Here is a 21,265-nt window from a genome sequence, read left to right as displayed (position 1 = left end):
TGTGGGTCTTTGCCGTAATGATTTGATTGTCAGCTTTTAAGCCTGGAGTGTGGATTAGATTTTTTAATTTGTGTTTCAAGGCGTGACAGGTAGGTAAGAGTTAAGCAAATGGCTATCATTGGACCTTGGATGAATTTTTTTTAACAGCAGTCCAGTGGTCAGCCCTCCTTAGCTTGGGTCTTTTTGAAATTTTCTCTAGAAAATGTTTGATTCATGTGCCCTGGACTTAACTGTAGCCATATTGTTACTGTTTTGTTTGGAATTTGACAGAAGTACACAAGGTTTTTACATTTTTTTAGTTGCACTTTCATTTGGATATGGAACATAGACTTGAATCTCAAACTCTTGTTCTCTATTGTTCTTGACAGGTTATTCTGGTGGTGGTGGGGGAGGAGGAGGCGGCGGAGGTGGACTATGGTATGGATGAAGCAGAGCAAGACCAGTATGAGGCCCGTCTGAAGGAGCTGTTTGACAGCTTTGACTCCACAGGTACTGGCTCCCTGGGACAGGAAGAACTGACGGATCTCACTCATATGCTACATCTGGATGAAGTTGCGCCTGCATTGCTTCAGACCCTTCTTCAGGATAACCACAGTGGCAGGGTAAGAAGAAATGTGGGGTGTTTTAGAGTCTTAATAGACTGTCGCCTGACAATGTTGCTTTTTTCGCAAAAGAAGAAATTAATCTTCAAGTGTCTGGAGTGTGGTAGGATTACATTTTTAATCTGGCAGTGTGTGCAGTGAAAGCGGATGAAATGCATGTGTAGATTAGAAATGAGAATGCAAATTCAGACTCTTCTAAAGAGAAGAGTTTGGAACAGGTAAAAGCAGTTTGACTGATTGTGATCAGGATGTATGAAATTCTTTTATTGTAAGCTTTTGGTTGTCTTTGCCTTTTGCAGAATGTTTGTTTTTTAGTCTGCCTTGTGATTGGTTTTATAAGGCAAATCAAAATTTGATTGTGGTAAGCAGAGAAAAGGAACAGCTGTGTACCCGTCTTCAGCATGGTTTTACACATTTTGGTGGTTGGTAATCTAAAATGTATCCATTAAGATATTTTCTTCTTTACTGAGTTATTCATAGATTTTCTTGAGTGGAACGATTCATTTCAGTTTTTTCATTTTGTTTTTTTCATTAACATTCTCAAACGTATATTTGAGCTTTATGTCTAGGGAGTGAGTACAGTTAGACAGTACTTAATGTTGGTTGTGTCATAGAGGAAGTGGGACAGTGTAGAAACAGAATGACAGGATGTTGCAAAAAGCTTGTTAAGGATGAACATTTTGTTCGACAGCATTATCATGTAGTCTCACGGCAGCCATATTTCATATCAAGTGGATGCTTCTTTTTTTTGTACTCTTGATGGTCTATTACAATTCAGTAAGATTTTCAGACCAGCTACTCTCTGCAACCTTGACTGGTCTTTCTGACTTTAACTTTAACCTTTTGAGATTGGTAAGAAAACAGTTTTTCACGCTGTTGCTTCAGGAGAAATAATGTACACATTTTAACTATAGAGTTGCAGTGTAGTTTTGTGGTTATGCTGTACTACTGTGAGCAGCTTTTGGGAACAAGAAATTAGTTTAAAATCTCTTCTTTAAAACTGCTGTGGATAGGAACAGAACTGGCCTGTAGTTAAGGGATCATCGGTATTTGGGAGCACAGTTTGTGTTTTGCTGCGTTTCTTTTGAAAGGTTCCAGCACTTCAAACTTCCTCTCTGATTGGATCTGCTGCACATCTTAGAATGGGAAGTTTTTTTGGTATATGCTTATTTTTATATATTGTCTTTCTTTTGTAGTCACACTGTCTACATTGTAGGCTAACCCAGTTAAAGGAATAGTCTAAGAGTCTGAGGTTACTGTCTGAGCTAGGCAACTTCAACTTAAAGATCACGTGACTGGTCACACTTATTTGCCAAATGTCTGGAGTGATTGGCACACTGGTACAGTCAGGATTCTTATGTGGTTCTATGACAATTGCACCCAAAAATATTTCTGTACTTTTGTTTCTGTCTATTAAAAAAAATGAAGCATTTCCAATGACCTTGCGTAACACCTAGGTTTCCTGCCATCTAATCTATTTGGATCAATTTAATTTACTAATTAAATAAAAAAAAATGTTACTGATAATATCTTCTCATTTAGTACAGCAAGCTACTGAAAATTAGTAAGTTGAAGATTCATGCAGCCCAAAGCTACTACTGGTTCAATAAAGAAGGGGGGAGGGCACCCCCTTCCCCTTACAAACTACATTCCCAATTAGCAGGGGGGATGAGCATTTTGATGTAAAAAGCAGCAGCAACTTAAAATTAATAACTTTATCACTACTGTAGTAACTTTATCACTACTGTAGTAACTTCATTCTTATTTTCATGGCTGGAAGCCAAGACCACCACCCCCCGACTGCATGTCAGAACGGACTGCCCATCAGAGCAGCAACAACAACAGTGGAAAAACTTTGGCTGTTACAGCTTCATATTTTGGTAGCCCTATTTTCACATAAAGTCATTATTTCATGTGAAAATAGGATTAGACTAGCCACTAGCACCAGAGAACTCTGTAAAATAATGAAAAGTGAATGCAGATGGTGAGTTCATTTTCATGAGGATGTACATGATTTTAAGCAGATAGTTTGTGCTTCTCTGTTTACCAGAAATTAGTCATTACTGGTAAAGTACATGGCTTTTCTTTTGTCACCACTGGGCCTTCAGATAAGAGATTGCACCCCACCAGTCTTTTGTTCTATTGAACCTTTCTGTGCCATGGCTTGAAGATTCCTCTTTTCATGGGGGCTCTTGTAAAAGCACCAGTCATTCTGTTTTGCAGCTTAGATGTGCTTCTATGACTAAGTTTCACTTATCAAGGCAAGGTACCAGCTTTGGGTCTAACAGTAAAAGGCAGTTTTTCAGGACTCTTGTGACACCTTCGCCTGAAGGTGGTGTGATGCTGATTTGGAACAGAAGTGATGGACTAATTTTGTCATTTTAATCTTCTGATTGAGTAATGTGTGCCAAGTCATTTTTGTCTCTGAACAAAAATAAGCCATGTGAAAAAGTAATGTTAATACTTAATATACATTTATAAATAGTGTAGATGTTGAAAAATACTGCAGTAACATGAGTGCTGTTGTTTTAAAATGCTCAGGTTTAACAAATCTACTGTTCTTCTCTAGTAAAGATTCATGAAGTAGGGTCTGAGAGCTGGAGCCCTATCACTAATGGGATTTCCTCTTCTATGATCCTGAGTTTGGGAAAATTTTGTTCTTAACTTGCCATGTTTAGATATTTCTGTACCTTCTGCTTCTATTGTTCACCTTAATGCCATGTGTTTAGCTGACTAGAAAGTTCTGCCAATGACTGCACTCCCTATTTCTCTTTTGCTTTTCACATAGTTTGGTCTTTATCACAGCATCCATGAGAGGAAAGTCCCTGCTTTCAGTGACTACCACAATTTTTTTGCAGTCAAAGGATCACCATCAGCCTGAGCTTGTACTGGTAGTGACTGTACTCTTTGGAGTCAGCACACAGTTTGTGTCACAAGTGAAGTGTATTTCTGATGAATAATGAGCGGCTTGATATCGTAGTTGGAAAGTAACTAGTATAGGAATTAGCAGGAGTATCCTCAGCTCAGTGCTGGAGAGGGAAAAGTAAGGGATCTAGTGGCTAGGCATTTGGCCAAAGCCTTTAAGTCTGCTGACTAACTAGTCTTCATTTGCTTGAGATTTGCTTACACTTATTTTGCTGGTATGGGATCAAGCTCACTCCTACCAGCTCCTGGTGGTGCTTTGGGTGGCCGTAGAAGCCCATCATGGGCTTTCACTTTTGAGGATGGGTTTTTAGGACATCAGTAATATCCTTCATGCTTAAGTGTCTAGAACATCATGGCGACTGGCCTGCTCATGTAGAACAAGTTGTTGACTCTGTGAGTCAGGGAGTCTACACTGGTGTCCATCAGACCAAGGTAGGTTCACAGGAAAAGATGGAGGAAATCAGCAGCCAAGGTAGGTTCGCAGGAAAAGATAGAGGAAATCACCACTGTTTTCTTCGTGAGAAGGGCTGCAGTCCCTTAGTGTTTGTGTACTTTGTTCAGCAGACTGTGAGAGTCGACCACATGGGTGCAGGAGTGCATCCCTTGAGAAAACAATGCAGTACCATTCCAGGGTTGTGCATGGGTCTCAAACTCAGGTGCTCTGTGGTGTGTACCTCTGCGGTGTTTGTGACATACTAATCAACTGCCACTTGCACATTACTTGCGTAGGATGAGCACCAGCTGCCCTGTTCTGGAGCTAATGCCAATTAAAACCCCTCCCCCCAAGGAATCTGCCTGGGAATGAAATCATGAGGGCGCTAAGGTTTCTGTTTCAGACACAGATCATGATAGCACTGTTCTCTTAGACCACCTTAAACCCTCCTCTGTGGAAAACACAAACTCTGCGGAGCTCTGTATGAACTGACCTTTGCCTCTTCTACCTTGTCCTAAATTCATCAGTTTTTATACACAAATAGTATCTCCACTCCCTTGCAAACCGTTTTGAAACATACAATTTTTGCACCTTGAAGGCATCCAGATTCTGCTGGTCCTATTCCCAGGAAGTAGTGTGCCCCCCCTAAACCTGCCTCCCATGGAAAGGAGTAATCTTCTGGCCAAGCATCCCAAGGCATATTCCTGAGTGATCACTGGTCCAGCAGAAGCCACAGAACTAGAAATTGGTTAAGATTTCAAGGCTTTATAAATGGTAGAATGGGACAGTTTTTATGCTACTTTGGCCTTTAGAGCTGTTGGCTGATGTTCATCGTGTTTCACTGTTGCAGTCATTACTCTTGGGTTATCCTGCTGGCAGGCTACCCGCAGTCGGCCTGAATTCCAAAGTCTTGGTCTGGCATCGGTTGCTGTCGCCTCTTCCCTGACATCAGCGCGCCAGGGGTATAAAAGATGCAGCCGACGCCATTTTCTTCACTCTTTCTTGCCACACGGTGCCCGAAGCAAAAGCAGTTCGCAAGTGCTGGTCGGCCGACTCCTGAGAGTTTCAAAATCGAATTTCAGCTCGAAGTCTTCATTAAAGCTAAGTACCCCATTGGGGAAACATTTTTCTTGCTCTAGACCGATGTCAGAAAAAGTTAACAATTGTATTTTTTGTGGGAAGCAAATACCTCATAAGGATTTTCATTCTTACTGTATTCCTTGCCTAGGCCCTGATCACAACGTTGCTAGCTGTTGGTTTTGTGCTAGATTTAAGCAACGCACTATTAAGCGTCGGTACGACTTTGCCTTTCATTACTTTGGCCGAAGGTTTAATTATGTAATGCCGTTGGAACAGCTGATGACCGGAGTTAACAAAAAACGCAAGGAAAAGGACAGGCATCCGAGGTCCAAAACAGACGAAGAGGCCCCCGCTAGGCCAGTCGCCGGTTCTCAGTGAGATGCTTTCGCAGCCCCTGACACCCGCTACCTCAGAGCCACAGGCCGCTACTGACTCCCACGTGGAGCCGACTAGGCCTCTGGATACTCAAGGTATTGGACCCTCTGAAACTATTCCCTCAGATGGGTCTGGAGCCGCTGAGCAGGCATCGACTTCTGAGGGTGTTTTCAGACCTACACAATTATATGTCAAGCCTACCTCAGCTTCAAAGACTAAGACTAAAACCGCTCTAAAGACAAAGAAACAAGTACAGCATTCTCCTGGACAGAATTCCATGCCTAAGAAACAGATGCTTAAAATGGCCGAAGACCTAATTACTTTGATCAGGGGTTCCCATCCCCCTCCTGATAAGAGGCCTAGGCAAGAGACAGAATATGACTCCTCAGATCAGGTTTCAATTTCCTCTGACTCCTCTTCTGAACAAGGATACTCTTTTCCTCCCTATGAGGATTCTGTTGCTGAAGAATCTATTCCTTCAGCCTCTCCTCCTGAGGATTATTCTTTTGGGGAAACCCTGCATACCATGAGGGAGCATTTTCACTGGGAGAGCCAAGATTATTCAGAAGCTAAGAAAAGGCTCAGAGATTTTCTTTTACTTCCTCAGCACAGACCTCTTGCTATTGCACCTGTTCTAGACATTGTAGATGATGTATTTTCAGAGTCCGGCCTGTCTCCTGACTCTTTACCCCCTGCACCTGCCAAGCCAGACATACTACAGGGTTCCAGACTCTCATGAATTTCTAAATAAAAACCCTGCTGCTGACCCAGAAACTATATCTCAGGATCCCAAAGGGGTCAAGGCTTCCACTGCAAAAAACCCTGTCCCCTCTGATAGGGATTTTAGGGCACTGGACAGATGGGGAAAAAATTTACACTTCTGCTACCTTGGCTGTAAGGGCTTTAAATTGTCAGTATCATATGCTTAAATATCAGCAATATTTAATGTCACTGCTTAAACAAAAAATGTTGACAAATTCTGAATGTTCTGATAACAAGGAAATGCAGGATTTATTGCATGCAGCTGAACAAGTGAGAAAGAATACTTTGCAATGCGGTTTTGATTCACTGGAGGCCTCGTGCAGGGCCGCAGTTACGGGTTCTGTCATTAGAAGGCATGTTTGGTTAAAGGAACAGAATCTGCCTGATCATGTTGAAGCAAAATTATTGGATGCTCCATTACAGCATAATACTTTGTTTAGTGTTAAAGCAGAAGAGGTGTTATAGAAAATGGAGGATAAAGCGAAATCCATGCAGACAGTTAAGGATTTCCTACAGGTACAGCCACCCAGATTTTGCAGGAACTGACCTACAAAGAATTGGCCCTTTCCAGTGTCAGACAGGCCACAAAGAGGCAGATACAGATGCCCCAGAGGCAGATCCCAGCCCCAAGGCTCATACAGGCCTAAGCAAATGGGGTGCTTCTACCTCCAAAAGCGGAGAGGACAAATCACAACCATACAGGAAACCGTCCCAATGACTTTCCTCTGCCAGAACCAAGCACTTCTCTTTTGGAAGCCCCCTTAGGGGGAAAACTAGCACTTTTTTCACCAAATTGTCATGATTACTCAGGACAAATGGGTCTTGAACATAGTGTCTCAGGGCTACAGGTTCCACTTTCACACCCTGCCAAGAGCAAAAGGTATGCCAGACCTGCCACACAATCAATGGGCAGAGGCACAAAAGCAAGTTTCATCCCTCATGGACATGAGGGCCATTCAGCAAGTACCACAACACGAGCAGGGACAAGGATTTTACTCTAGACTTTTCCTGGTGACCAGTACTGGACCTGTCTATTCTAAACACATTTCTGGATGTTCCAAAATTCAAAATGTTGACTCTGCAGCAGCTACTGCCCATGTTGGGCAAGAAGGCTTGGCTTGTTACTTTGGACCTAAAAGAGGCATACCTGCATGTCCCAGACAATCTTGCAGAAGATACCTCAGATTCATAGCTGGCTCAATGCACTACCAATTCTCTGCACTGCCCTTTAGCTTATCTACTGCGCCCAGAGTCTTCACCAAATGCCTGGCACCAGTAATTGCATTCTGCAGACAAAGAGGAATTCAAATATATCCTTACTTGGACGACTACCTTATTCAAGCAGAGAACAAAGACATTCTACTATAGCATCTGGCATTTGTAAAAAGATTACTAATTTGCCTGGGGTACACGGTAAACAAAAAGAAATCAAAACTAGTACCCTCTCAAGTGATACTATTCCTGGGTACAAGCTTAAATACAACTGCCCAGATGCCAGACAAAGACAACTGACTTCTTACTTCAAAATGTTGGCAACAAAGACCCAGTTATCTGCAAGAAAAATTCTGCAGGCTTTGTGCTTCATGGCATCCTGCATACTGGTAATTCCATATGCCAGACTGCATATGAGGAAACTACAATGGTATCTAGAAAGTGTTTGGACTCAACATTGCCACAGTCTGGAAACATTACTTACCCTCATTCCCTGCCTGCAACAGGAGTTTTGATGGTGGGCACAGGCCTGTCACCACAACAAGGGACAGCCATTCACTTTATCCACAGCCAGGCAGACACTAACAACAGATGCATCAGATTATGCCTGGGGGGCCCACATGGCAGGAAAATGTATTCAGGGCACATGGCCCGCAAGCCAGATGCATCTTCATATCAATCAAAAAGAGATGCTAGCTGTTCAGAATGCCCTGACAGCTTTTAAAGATTTACTTCATCTAGGACAACTACTAATAAAGACGGACAATACTACAGTCATGTGGTACATAAACAAGCAGGGAGGCACACATCCCTACCCCCTCTCCAGACAAGCCATGACTTTGTGGGACACAGCATTGACTTATCAACTTCACCTGCAAGCACAATTCCTGCCAGGAAAAATAAATACTCTGGCAGACGAACTAAGCAGAAAGCTCATGGATCCCCACGAGTGGAAACTAGATCCAAAAGTCTTCAGCATGATAACAAGGAAATGGGGATGCCCAGACATAGATCTATTTGCCTCCCCTCACAACTGCCAACTACAGAAATTCTGCACAAGAAGTTACCACAAGCAAGCATGGAAAGTGGATGCCCTGTCCTTCAGCTGGAAAAACCTAACAGTATATGCCTTTCCCCCACTGCCTCTCCTCCCCAAGGTACTCAAGAAGCCAAACATACTGATTGCCCCAGACTGGCCACGCCAGCACTGGTACCCAATCCTAAAGAAGTTGTCTCGAGGACCAGCCTGGACATTGCCTCAAACGTCTCACGCTTACTGACCCAACAAAACAATCGGATCCTGCACAGCCACATCAGTACCTTAAATCTGGCAGCATGGCGGATAATGTAGTCATTCATAACACTCCACTCTCCAAAGCTGTAATGGATGTTATCTTGGAGGCCAGGAAGCCCAGTACCAGAAAATCTTATGCAGAAAAATGGAAGAGATTCTGTGCTTGGAACCAGGAACAAGGAATTGACACATTTGTACCAAATATTCCTCAGATTTTACAATATTTAACTGAGATGCTGGACAAAGGCCTTTCCTTTTCATCAATTAAGATTTATGCCTGTGCCATTTCAGCCCATTACAATACGGAACCACCTATTTTTTCTCATCCATTACTAAGGCAGTTCCTCAGAGGGGCCAAAAATATAGGACCCCCAAGAAGAGCACCAATACATGCATGGGACCTAAATTATGTCTTGGAAAAACTCCTGCCTCCTTTTGAGCCAGCCTCAACAGCGGATATTAAATTCTTATCCTGGAAAACAGCTCTGCTCCTAGCAATAACCTCTGCAAGACTAGTCTCGGAGTTGCAGGAACTCATGGCTGTGGAACCTTTTATCCTTTTCCGTCCAGACAGGGTTTCTCTGAGAATGAACCCTACATTTATGCCTAAGGTGGTGTCCAGTGTGGCCCTTAACCAAACCATTCACTTGCCTACCTTTTATCCAAACGCACAGAACAAGGGTGAGAGACTTCTGCATTCTTTGGACATACACAGACAGCTACGCTTCTACTTGGACAGAACTAAAGCTTTCAGAAAGACTGAGCAACTTTTAGTAGCATATGCTGCAGGATCACAAGGAAAAGCTATCTCAAAACAGAATATTTCAAAGTGGATAGGCCATTGCATTCGATTCTGCTACTCACAGCATGGCAAATCAGTGCCTAAGGGCATTAGGCCACATTCTACCAGAGCAGCAGCCACTTCAGCAGCCTTCCTCAGAGGAGTACCAACCAAAGACATCTTAGAGGCTGCAACTTGGAGTTCAGTGCACACTTTTACAAAGCACTACCACTTACCTCTCTACTCTAAATCCAGAGCAGGCTTTGCCACTGCAGTTCTGCAGGGCCTCATAGCCTCTCCTAATCCTATTTAGCCCAGCCACCCATCCTCAGCTTTGGGATTCAACCCAAGAGTAATGACTGCAACAGTGAAACACGATGAACATAGTACAGTTGTGTACCTGCCATAAATGTAGATGTTCAAGTGTATTCACTGTTGCAGTCCAGGTTACCCTCCCACCATCCCCCTTTCATTTGCTGGGTCTTATCTATACTTCTCTATTCTATACAACCTATGTGGTGTATTTACTTGTAGATGAAGGAAATGTTTATCTTAGTGCATGCATGTCTTTTGGCATAATCAATTTGGCATACCCTTTTGGGGGCACCTGACATCTGGGGCAAGAAAAACTGAAGAAAATGGTGTTGGCTGCATCTTTTATACCCCTGGCACGTTGACGTCAGGGAAGAGGCGACAGCAACTGACGCCGGGCCAAGACTTTGGAATTTAGGCCAACTGCAGGTAGCCTGCCAGCAGGATAACCCAAGAGTAATGACTGCAACAGTGAATACACTCTAACATCTACATTTATGGTAGGTACACAACTGTACTTTCCATTTCCTGTGTCTAGTAGAGTGGGATCAGACAGGGCTCCCAGATTCATAGGTAGGTACTAGGCTATTGGCCCTAGGGCCTATATAAGCGTAGCCAAAAATCTACCCTGGCTTTCGCCACCCAAGAAAATTATTTTCCTGTGCCCCTGTAGAGCAGAGCCACAGAACTGATCCATAGGGTGAGTTTCCTATTTCCCATCCAGTCATCAAGATTTTTCTTGAAGAGTGCTAATGAGGAGCTCTGTTTGACATAGATAGGTAGTCTGTTCCAGAGTATGGGAAGTCTTTGGGGCAGGAATCTATCCCTCCAGCATGTTTTTTTTTGTTTATTGTGGTGACAAGATTTAGGTCCCTAGAGTGTGTAGCTCAGAGGGATTGGGATTTCTTTAAGTGGAGCATGTCCAACAGCTCTGGGTTTGACATAGTTTTGTATGTTAGGCGGAGATCGCCTCTGAGTAGGCGATATGCGACGGAGTAAAACTGGAGTTCTTTGAGACGGTATGCATAGGGCATCTGTTGGAGGCCAGTAATCCTCTTTGTGGGGTATTTCTGTGGCCTTTTCAGGTGGTGTAGATGTCTTGTGAGGTACATACCAAATGGGGCGTTGTACTCTATAATGGGTCTAATGAGTGATGAGGAGAGGGGAACAATGACCTCTTTTTTTCTGGATGAGAAACTTTTCGTGATAAGGTGAGCCACGTAGAAGGATTTCCTGATGACTGTGGTGATGTGATTATCAAAGGAGAGACTACTGTCCACCTGTGTCCCAAGGTCTCATCACATTTTCGGTTTTAAGTAGACTACCAGCTATGTGGTAGTTCATGGGTACAGAGTTTTTACCAAAGGGGATGACAATACACTTTTTGGCATTGAGCTTCAGGCCATGGCTTTCACACCAGGTATCTGTCTCAGTGAGGCCCTTTTGTAGTAGGTCCACATCGTTAGGAAATTCGATTATGGCTCCTAGTTTGCAGTCATCTGGCAACCCATCTTGTGACATAGGGATTTATACCTAGTTCAGTGAGCTTGTCTATAATTCCAGAGTGGGGGATGGTGTTGAAAGCCTTGGAGAGATCTAGATAAGCTATGTGAACCACTTTACCCTCATCTATGGCTTTGGTGACTGCTTAAAAGAAGTCAGTCAGGTTTAGGAGACATGATCTGCCTTTTACAAATCCAAACTGGTTAGGGTCCAGAGTATGGAGAGTACCAATGTCTTTGTTTATGAGTTCCATGATGATACGTTCCATGGCCTTGCAGACCAGGCTTGTCAGGCTAATGGGGTGGTAGTTCCCGGGGTCTGTCGTAGCTCCCCCTTTGTGGAGTGGGATACCCGTCGCAGTGCACCATTCAGTGGACACAAAGCCTGAGGTGAGGCTATGATTGAACATGGTACTTAGGTAGGGTGCCAGTTCATTCTGTAGTTCGTGTAGAACGCAGCCTGGGATATTGTCAGGTGCCATGGATGCTGTGTTCTTGGCTTTGGAGAGTGTGTTTTTTACCTGTGCAGCCGTGATTACAGGAACTTTGCATTCTTCTGGTATAGGGGGTGAGAGGGGGGTAAAGTTAGCACTGAACCTGTCTGCCAATATGTTGGCAATATCAGTTGGTTCTGTATATTTAGTGCCATTGTGCTGTAACTCAGAGCAGATCTGAGTGTTGCCATTGAGATTCTTGACATAGCTGTAGAATGCTTTGTGGTTGTCTTTAGAGTCAGTGGCAATTTTGTTTTCATAACTAGCTTTGGAGGATTTTATGAGGGATCTCAGGTTCTTATTGAGGTTGACCGGGAGTTCCTCCAGTCATGGGATTTTACTCTTCCAGTGGGAAGGACCCTTTGCTTAAGAACCTTATAACGTTTTTCTTCTGTTGGTTTCATTTTAACTTTTGTTTGTGCTGATGGTTTAATTAAAGTTGGTGTTTGTACAAGATGGCTCAACTGAGGCTTTCTTCATTGATGGCCCAAGGCCGGCCATTCTGGATACCTCTTTCTAAGGAGGTGTGCTCTTTGGGCAGGCTTTTTAGGGACTGATTCAAGACCTACAGAAAAGAAGTTAGGTGCTGACCACTATGGGATGATCTCTAGGTCTGTGCATCCAGAAAAAATTGGATGATTCATGGGATTAGACAGGTAGCCAAGCTTCAAGGCAGTGTTGTCCCCATTGCCTTATCCAGCTATTTCTCAGTAGTTCTGTCAGTAGAGAATGTCACAGCAGAACTGACTATTCCTCAGCACTGAATCTAGGAGACTGGTTCTCTGTTTGCACCAGCTTAGCATAGCATCACCAAGTGCTGATGGGTTTTAGATGTGGTATCAAAACACCACATCTTGTAGCAGCAAGGTTCCCTTCCATAAATTGACTACATGACAAAGGCACTGTTCCATGGAGATAACAGAAGCCAAAATTCTAATCGTCTGAGGCTGCAGAGCCCGTTATAACTTCAGAAAGTCAAAGGGGGCATTATTCCTATATCTTTAATCCAAACTGGTCGAGAAGTTTCCCATCCCATTCTAAATAGGGTTTGATTACATCAGCCTCCATCTGCCTACTTTGTGACCTTGAGCATGTAGCTTAACCATTGGGGCTTATGGGAATTTGAGCCAGACTCCTTAATGATCTCCTGGACTGCATATCTGGAAACTATCTGTGAATCTAAACTGTAGGCGATTACTACTTTAAAAGCAAATATTGAGAGTTGGTCTTTATTTCTCATCATGAGTGTTTAGTGCTTTCTGTCTGCCTGCGGCCTTGCAGGAAAAGACTTTTAAGTTCTCCTACTAGGCAGTTGTCTCCTGGTGATCCCGTTAAGAAATTCGCAGCTAACAGCACATGTTTAGGTCTTCCCTGGATGCAGCCTATGGGATTCACTACTGGCTGGGAAAAGCTGCCCCTTCTTTCTTCAACTGAAGATTGTTAAAGAAGTCATGCCTCTGGCATTCTGGATAAGAACACAGGGGTGAGTGGAAATCTGAGATCTTCTGGACTTTTGGGGATTTATGGCATCTGTCATATTTGCCATTCTGTTTTTTGTTTTTTTTTTCTCTGGATGAATGGTACCAAACCGAACAGATGACAGTGGCTGTAGGTATCATACCATCCTGAAACACCCAATATCTCTATTACTGTCTAGATGTTCTTCATCCCACATTGCTGCAGTCCTAACACTTGGGTAGTCCGCTGTCCCAGTCGGCCCGAATACCAAAGTATAAGGCTGACGTCGGTCAAGGCGCATTAGTCTGACGTCAGGACGTCAGGGTACAAATGCGCATGACCGACGTCATATCCTCAGTCTTTTTTGCCGCATGGTCCGATGCAGAAGCAGTATTGCGAGTGCAGGTTGGCGTTCTGAAATTTTCTGAAGTCGGAGTTTCAGACCGAATCAAAGTTGGCTAAGTACCCGTTGGGAATATTTTGTTTTTCTTGCCTCAGTATTTAACCGGATGTCAGAAAAAGTGAATAACTGTATTTCTTGTGGGAAACAGATACCTCATAGGGATTACCATACCCTGTGTATACCTTGCTTAGGGCCTGAGCACGACGTTGTTGGATGTCGCTCTTGTGCTAGATTTAACAAACGCACTATAAAGAGAAGATTAGACTGTGCCAGGTTAGTTTTGGGAAGCGTTGTAGTTATAAAATGCCGCCGGATGCTCCGGCGCCGCTTATCTAAAAAGCGCAAGGACAAAGCAGTAAAGCCTAGGTTGGAAGAACCGTCTGTCCCGGACGTCGGTTCTTTAGAGGGCTCGGTGGAGCCGGAGGTTCTGCCAGAAGTTTCTTTGGAGTCTCAGGGAGAGACTTTACTGTTACAAGATGTGACCTCTTAGGACGTAGGCCAGGCTGAGGGGCTTCTCAGGTAGCTGTTCTCCCTCCCTTCCTAAGGTGGTTAGGCCCTCCCCTTCTGTTTCCAAGGCTTCTTGGAGAGGCAGGCCAGGTTTAACTTCAGTGGGTGTTTCTCCTAGTTCTTCAGGGTCTCTGCCTAAGAAACATATGCTTAAAATGGCAGAAGATTTGATTACTATGATTAGAGGTTCTATGCCCCTCCTGATAAGAGGCCTAGGGTGGAACCTGAGTTTGAGAGTTTGGAGCAGTGTTCGAGGCTTCTGAGTCTTGGCTGAAGACTTGCAGGAGTATCCTCCTTATTCTGATTCTGATGTAGATGATTCTACCCCTTCGCTTCTCCTCCTGAGGTTTTTCTTTTCAGAGACTCTTCATTCCATGAGGGAGCATTTTAAATGGGAAGGTCAAGATTTCTCTGATTCCAGGAAAAGGCTTAGGGAATTTTGTTTCTACCCCAGCATAGGCCTTTGGCTATACCTCCTGTTCTGGATGTGGTGGAAGATGTTTTGCAGAGGCTTCCCTGAACCCTGATTCTTTGCCTCCTGCCCGGTTAAACCGGATAGGTATTATAGGGTGCCTGAAGCTCATAAGTATCTTTTAAGAGTCCTAGGGCAGACCCAGAAACTGTTTCTCAGGGGCCTAAAGGTGTTAAGGCTTCTGTTGTTAAAAATCCTGTTCCTCCTGATAAAGAGGCAAGGGCTTTGGATAGATGGGGAAAGAAGGTGTATACTTCTTCCACTTTAGCCATGAGGGCTTTGAATTGCCAGTTCCACATGTTAAAATACCAAAATTATCTCCTTTCACAATTGAAGTCTAAGGTGGATGCTCTGGCGGAAGGTATTGAGTGTAAAGAGTTGCAGGATTTAGTTCATGTTTCTGAACAGGTGGGTAAGCATTCTTTGCAATGTGGTTTTGATGCTGTACAGGCCTCTTCGAGGGTGGCTGCCACTGGTTCTGTTCTTCGCAGGCACGCCTGGCTGAGGGATCAGAATTTGGCTGAGCATGTTAAGACAAGGATTTTAGATGCTCCGTTACAATCTGATGTGTTGTTTGGTTCGCCTGTGGAAGCAGTTTTAAAGAAAATGGAGGACAAGGCTAAGTCTATGCAGACTGTTAAAGATTTTTGCAGGTTCAGCCTCCGAAGTTTAGTAGAAATTGGCCTACTAAGGGGTGGACATATCCTTCTTATGATTCCCAGTCTAGGGGTAGGTCTAGACGTGGTAGGGGCAGAGCTCAAGGTTCTTTTAGGCCTAGAACAGGGAGTTCACCTGCTCAGTCTTCTGGTGAGGGCAGGGGTCAGTCCTTTCGTAAACAGACCCAATGACCTGCCTTTTCAGCTGCCAGATCCTTCTCGTCTGGCAGCACCTTTGGGAGGAAGGCTGGCACTTTTCAAAGAAAATTGGAGTTTAATTACCCAAGACAGATGGGTATTGGATATCATTCACCACGGTTACAGGTTTTATTTCCATACCTTGCCTCCTTTCAAAGGCATGTCAGACATCCCTCCTCTACAAAGAAAAGAGGCTCACAAGCAAATTTCTCTGTTACTCCAAATAGGGGCCATTCAGCCGGTTCCTGTGCCAGAAAGAGGCCTAGGATTTTATTCTCGCCTGTTCCTAGTACCAAAAAAGGGGAACACGTGGAGACCAATTTTGGATTTATCTATCCTCAACACTTATCTGGACATTCCCAAGTTCAAAATGTTGACGTTACAACAGCTTTTACCTCTGCTGGGAAAAGATCACTGGATGGTAACTTTAGATCTCAAGGAGGCTTACCTTCATGTGCCTATCAGACTAAGTTGCAGGAAGTATCTGCGTTTTCGAGCTGGGAATTCCCATTATCAGTTCTCTGCATTGCCCTTTGGCTTATCTACTGCCCAGAGTATTCACAAAGTTCTGGCTCCAGTGATAGCTTACTTCAGGCTAAAAGGAATACAAATCTATCCTTACTTGGACGACTGCCTGATTCTGGCTCAAGAAAAGGAAGACCTGTTTCAGCATTTGGAATATGTGATAGCAGTGCTAAGATGCCTAGGGTATTCTGTGAACGAAATAAAGTCCAGTCTAGTACCCTCTCAAGACATGTGCTTTCTGGGTGTGAGACTGAATACAGCAACCCAGATGGCCTTTTTAACCCCGGACAAACAAAAGAATCTTTCCCTTTACTTTCATCAACTATCTCTTCAGTCCGGGCTGACTGCAAGGACAGTCCTTCAAGCCTTAGGGTTCATGGCATCTTGTATTCTGGTGCTTCCCAATGCCACACTGCATATGAGGAAGCTACAATGGTATCTCAAAAATGTATGGACACAGCACTGCCAGGATTTGGACACTGTCATTCAAATAATACCTTGCATTCAAAAGGAATTTTTGTGGTGGGCTCAGGAATGTCACCTAAACAAGGGACTCTCTGTGACCCGGCCAGAGGCGAGTCAGATTCCAACGACAGATGCCTTAGACATAGCTTGGGGAGCTCATCTGAATGGAAAGTGGATACAAGACAAGTGGCCTGCCAGACTACAGCATCTACATATCAACATGAAGGAGATGTTAGCAGTCCAGTTTGCATTAATGGCTTTCAAGGAGTTACTTCTTCCAGGGCAGGTGTTGATTCTAACAGACAACACAACTGTCATGTGGTACATCAACAAACAAGGGGGAACACATTCTTATCCTCTATGCAGGCAAGCAATGATTTTGTGGGAGACTGCGCTCAGCTTGCAACTAAATCTTCAGGCAAGGTTTCTGCCGGGAGCACAGAACTCCTTAGCAGATGTGTTAAGCAGGCAAATCATGGATCCCCACGAGTGGAAACTGGATCTTCATGTATTTCGGAAATTGACAGTGTCATGGGGAACTCCAGACATAGATCTGTTCGTTTCTCCGTTAAACCACCAGCTGCCAAAGTTTTGCACGAAAAGGTTTCATCACACAGCTTGGAAAGTGGATGCTCTTTCTTTCAGTTGGAAAAATCTTCATGTGTATGCCTTTCCACCTCTGCCTCTCCTCCCAAAGGTACTCCTAAAGGTCAGACAAGACAAGCCAAGGATGATTTTAATAGCTCCAGATTGGCCTCGGCAACACTGGTACCCATTACTGAGGAGTCTGGTAAGGAAGCCTCCATGGCCTTTACCTTTGATTCCACACCTATTGTCTCAGAGGGACGGTCATCTACTCAATGTCAAGCTTCACTCTCTTCATCTAACAGCCTGGCATATTCTGTTTTGAACCACAGCAGGTCTCAACTTCCTCAACAAGTTTTGAATGTGATTATGGAAGCCAGAAGACCTAGTACAAGGAAAGTATACGCAGAAAAATGGAAGAGATTTTTATTTTGGAGTACAGCAAAGGATTTGGAGGTTTCTGAGCCTAATTTGAGTGTGGCTCTTCAATATCTTACTGAGTTATTGGACAAAGGTTTGTCTTTCTCTTCCATTAAGATTCATGCTGCAGCAATTTCAGCTCACTATGATTGTGACCCACCATTGTTTTCTCATCCTTTGTTCAAGCAATTTCTTAGAGGGGCAAAGAATATAAGACCCCCACGTAGAGCTCCTACTCCTGCTTGGGACCTCAATTTTGTGTTGGAGAAACTTACTCTACAACCTTTTGAGCCTCAGGCTTCTGCTGAATTGAAATACTTGTCATGGAAGACTGCTTTTTGTTGGCCATTACTTCTGCAAGAAGGGTTTCTGAATTGCAGGCCCTTATGGCGGTTGAGCCTTTTTTGATTTTCCATAAGGATAGGGTATCATTACGTACTAATCCTTCCTTTATGCCTAAGGTGGTCTCTAGTGTGGCTTTAAACCAAACTATTCATTTGCCTACTTTTTATGCAGATCCCCAAAATAAGGGGAAAAGATTTTGCACACTTTAGATGTACACAGACAGTTGCGTTATTATTTAAGCAGGACTAAGGATTTTAGGCAGTCTCAGCAGTTGTTTGTTTCTTTTGCTTTGAGTTCTCAGGGCAAGCCTGTGTCAAAACAAACTATTTCTAAGTGGATTGGGTTTTGCATTGCATTTTGTTATTCCCATCATGGCAAGGAGATTCCAGCTGGGATTAGGCCTCATTCCACTAGGGCTACTGCCACTTCAACAGCATTTCTAAGGGGGGTGGCAACTAAGGATATTTTAGAGGCAGCTACTTGGAGTTCAGTGCATACTTTCTCTAAGCATTACCACCTTCCTCTCTACTCTAAATCTAGGGCTGGTTTTGCCACGGCTATTTTGCAGGGCATGTTGACAGCTCCAGCTTCTTTATGATTTGCCAGCCTCCCTTACCTCTGCTTTGGGATTCTACCCAAGTGTTAGGACTGCAGCAATGTGGGATGAAGAACATAGTACAGTTTTGTACCTACCATAAATGTAGATGTTCGAAGATCCACATTGCTGCAGTCCAATTTACCCTCCCTCCTTCCCCTCTGTGTTTAGGGGTGGTTGTGTGGGTGGGGTTGTACTTTTGTAAAATTGTATATATATTGTACATATATTTGGTACAGGAGTGTTTGGTGTTTTTTGGTTTTGGCCTTATCTTTTTAGGGTCTTCTGACATCTGGGGCAAGAAAAGACTGAGGATATGACGTCGGTCATGCGCATTTGTACCCTGACGTCCTGACGTCAGACTAATGCGCCTTGACCGACGTCAGCCTTATACTTTGGTATTCGGGCCGACTGGGACAGCGGACTACCCAAGTGTTAGGACTGCAGCAATGTGGATCTTCGAACATCTACATGTATGGTAGGTACAAAACTGTACTTTTCCCTGGTTGTCATTAAACCTGTTACAGATTCTCATACATGCTTCTGTAGTGGAATGAGGAGATAACCTGGGTTCCTTTAAAAATGAATGAAGCTACTTAGAAAAGAGATTTTGTGTCATTCTTCTTGACACCAAAGTTCTGGAAAACACATTAGTTGAGAACCACTCCTCCTGTAAAACAACTATGCTTTGTTCTGGTACATGAACAAACAAGTTGTCATACACTTATTTCCTGAAAATAAACAATTGGACCAGGATCCACCAACGGAAACTCGTACACGAGGGAATTGTAAAAATCTTTTATTCCACAAAGAAGGTTAAGCGCTTTCAACTAGATACACTAGTCTTCTTCAGAACCATTAAAAACAGCATAAATCCTAGTATATATACCCAGAGCAGTTCAAAAAAGGCGCCAAAACTTTTAAAGGTGTAGCTCAATAAAACTACTTATAAAACACTCAATATAATACATGCACTGTTAATCTTGTATACACTAAGATCAAATATATATGTAGGACTGTATGTCAATACATCAATTGTTGACATGACATGTCATATAAAAACATATAACTTGTGCAATATAGTAATACATAAAAAATATATAATAAAATAATAATAATAACCTAGCAATGTAAAAAAGGTTATACACAACCTTCTAGTAAAAAATTACTTTGTAAAGCTGACTATAAATATTGAGGTGTGTAAGAAAAAGTCACAATCCTCAAAAATATATACTTCTATACTACAACCTTACTAAGAAAGTGCCAAGAAGGGTTTAATGCTGATGAATTCATTCAATCCAGGAGGTCTGGTGGCATCCAAAAAAATCTGCCACTTGCTCTCTAAAGCAGCTAATTGCATCTTCCAGTTACCTCCAAAAACAGTACATTGTATATGATCTATAATGGCAAAACGAAATGAATGTTCTTCCCCATACTCAGAAATATGCCTATATAAAGCATTTTTGTTGTCTTTTTTCTGGATGCGGTAATAATGTTCGTATATACGTTTTTTCAAATTTCTTTCGGTTTTGCCAATGTAGAACGCAGGGCAAATCACACACGTAGCCAAATAAAATCACCTGACTAGTGTTACAGTTCCCTGTTCTAGTCTTGATAAGTGTGTTGTTAGTGTCTTTGAGTCGAATATCCTTAGCCACATAAATGTGGTGACACTGTTTACATCTTCCACATTTAGTGGTGCCTTTATATATGTCTTTTTTATCTGTATCTTTACCAGTATTCTCCAAAATTCTCTTCAAATTAGCACCTGTCTTGTGCACAAATCTAGGTAAGGGTCCCACTATATGGTCTAAGTTAGAAGCTGTGATGATGTCCCAATGTTGACGTAAGATGTCTTGAATGAAATGTGTGTATGGAGTATATGTCAATATACAAGCTCTGCCAAATGATCTATTTTCGGTACCTTTTCCTTCCGACCTAGCTGTATATTTACCTAATAGGGGTGGATATTTGTTCCCCCATTCTTTACGCACATACTCTGTGACATCCCGAACCATTTTGTCAGGGTACCCGCGGTTAAGAAATAAATTCTTAATAGTCTCTATTTCAGATCTCATGGTACTTTCGGTTGACGACATTCTTACTGCGCGGATACATTGCCCCTTAACTATATTTTTAAAAATGTGCGGTGGATGATTACTGGTAAAATACAGATAATCATTAGAGAAAGTAGGTTTTCGATAGAGCTTCAATGTAAAGCCACTGGTATCCAAACCAACTAAAACATCCAAATATGGTATATTGAGATCACTAGTGTTGTGGGTGAATTTTAAAAAAGCAGATGAATTGTTGAGGAAGGCCATAAATTCCTGCAACCTCTCAGCTGAAGCCTGCCACAAAATAAAGATGTCATCCAAATATCTAGCATAAAATTTTATGTCGGCATAATAGTTGCTTTTGAATAAAGTCTCTTCCTCCCATTCAACCATCACAAGATTTGCAAAAATCGGGGCACAGGAAGCTCCCATAGCGACTCCCTTTATTTGTTTGAAGTATTCCCCTTGAAAGGTGATATAATTATGTTCCAACACCAGTCCCATCATATCACATAACAAAGAAATCTTGTCCCAACTAAATCCTGAATACTTCCGTAAACTGTTGGAAAAATATTCCAATCCCACATTGCTAGGGATGCATGAAAACAAGTCCACAACATCTATAGTCACTAGGACAAGACTAGTTTGCCAATAATCCTGTGTTAATTTTCCCAGGAAGCTCCACGAATCTTTCATAATGTGTGGGATGGCCCCATAAATGTGCTTAAGCTGATGGTCGATCCATTTACCTATATTAAATGTTTTGGATTTGGATCCTGAGATTATTGGTCTAAATGGAGGTTTGTC

General features: G+C 42.9%; 1 protein-coding gene across 1 annotated transcript in view; it reads left to right on the top strand.

Moving 5' to 3' along the window:
- Positions 1–376: 376 nt before the first annotated feature.
- The window catches only part of NIN (ninein), a gene marked incomplete in the record, with an annotated part of 1,258,852 nt that continues 1,237,963 nt past the window's right edge, over positions 377–21,265 (top strand). The window contains 1 exon segment of the mRNA XM_044074306.1: positions 377–602. Coding sequence (XP_043930241.1) covers positions 420–602 — 183 coding nt within the window.

The sequence above is a fragment of the Protopterus annectens genome, chromosome 6.part0 (genome assembly GCF_019279795.1).
Source record: "Protopterus annectens isolate FY-2018-M chromosome 6.part0, PAN1.0, whole genome shotgun sequence".
NCBI classification, from domain to species: Eukaryota; Metazoa; Chordata; order Ceratodontiformes; family Protopteridae; genus Protopterus; species Protopterus annectens.
This window is presented reverse-complemented; position numbering and strand designations above follow the sequence as displayed.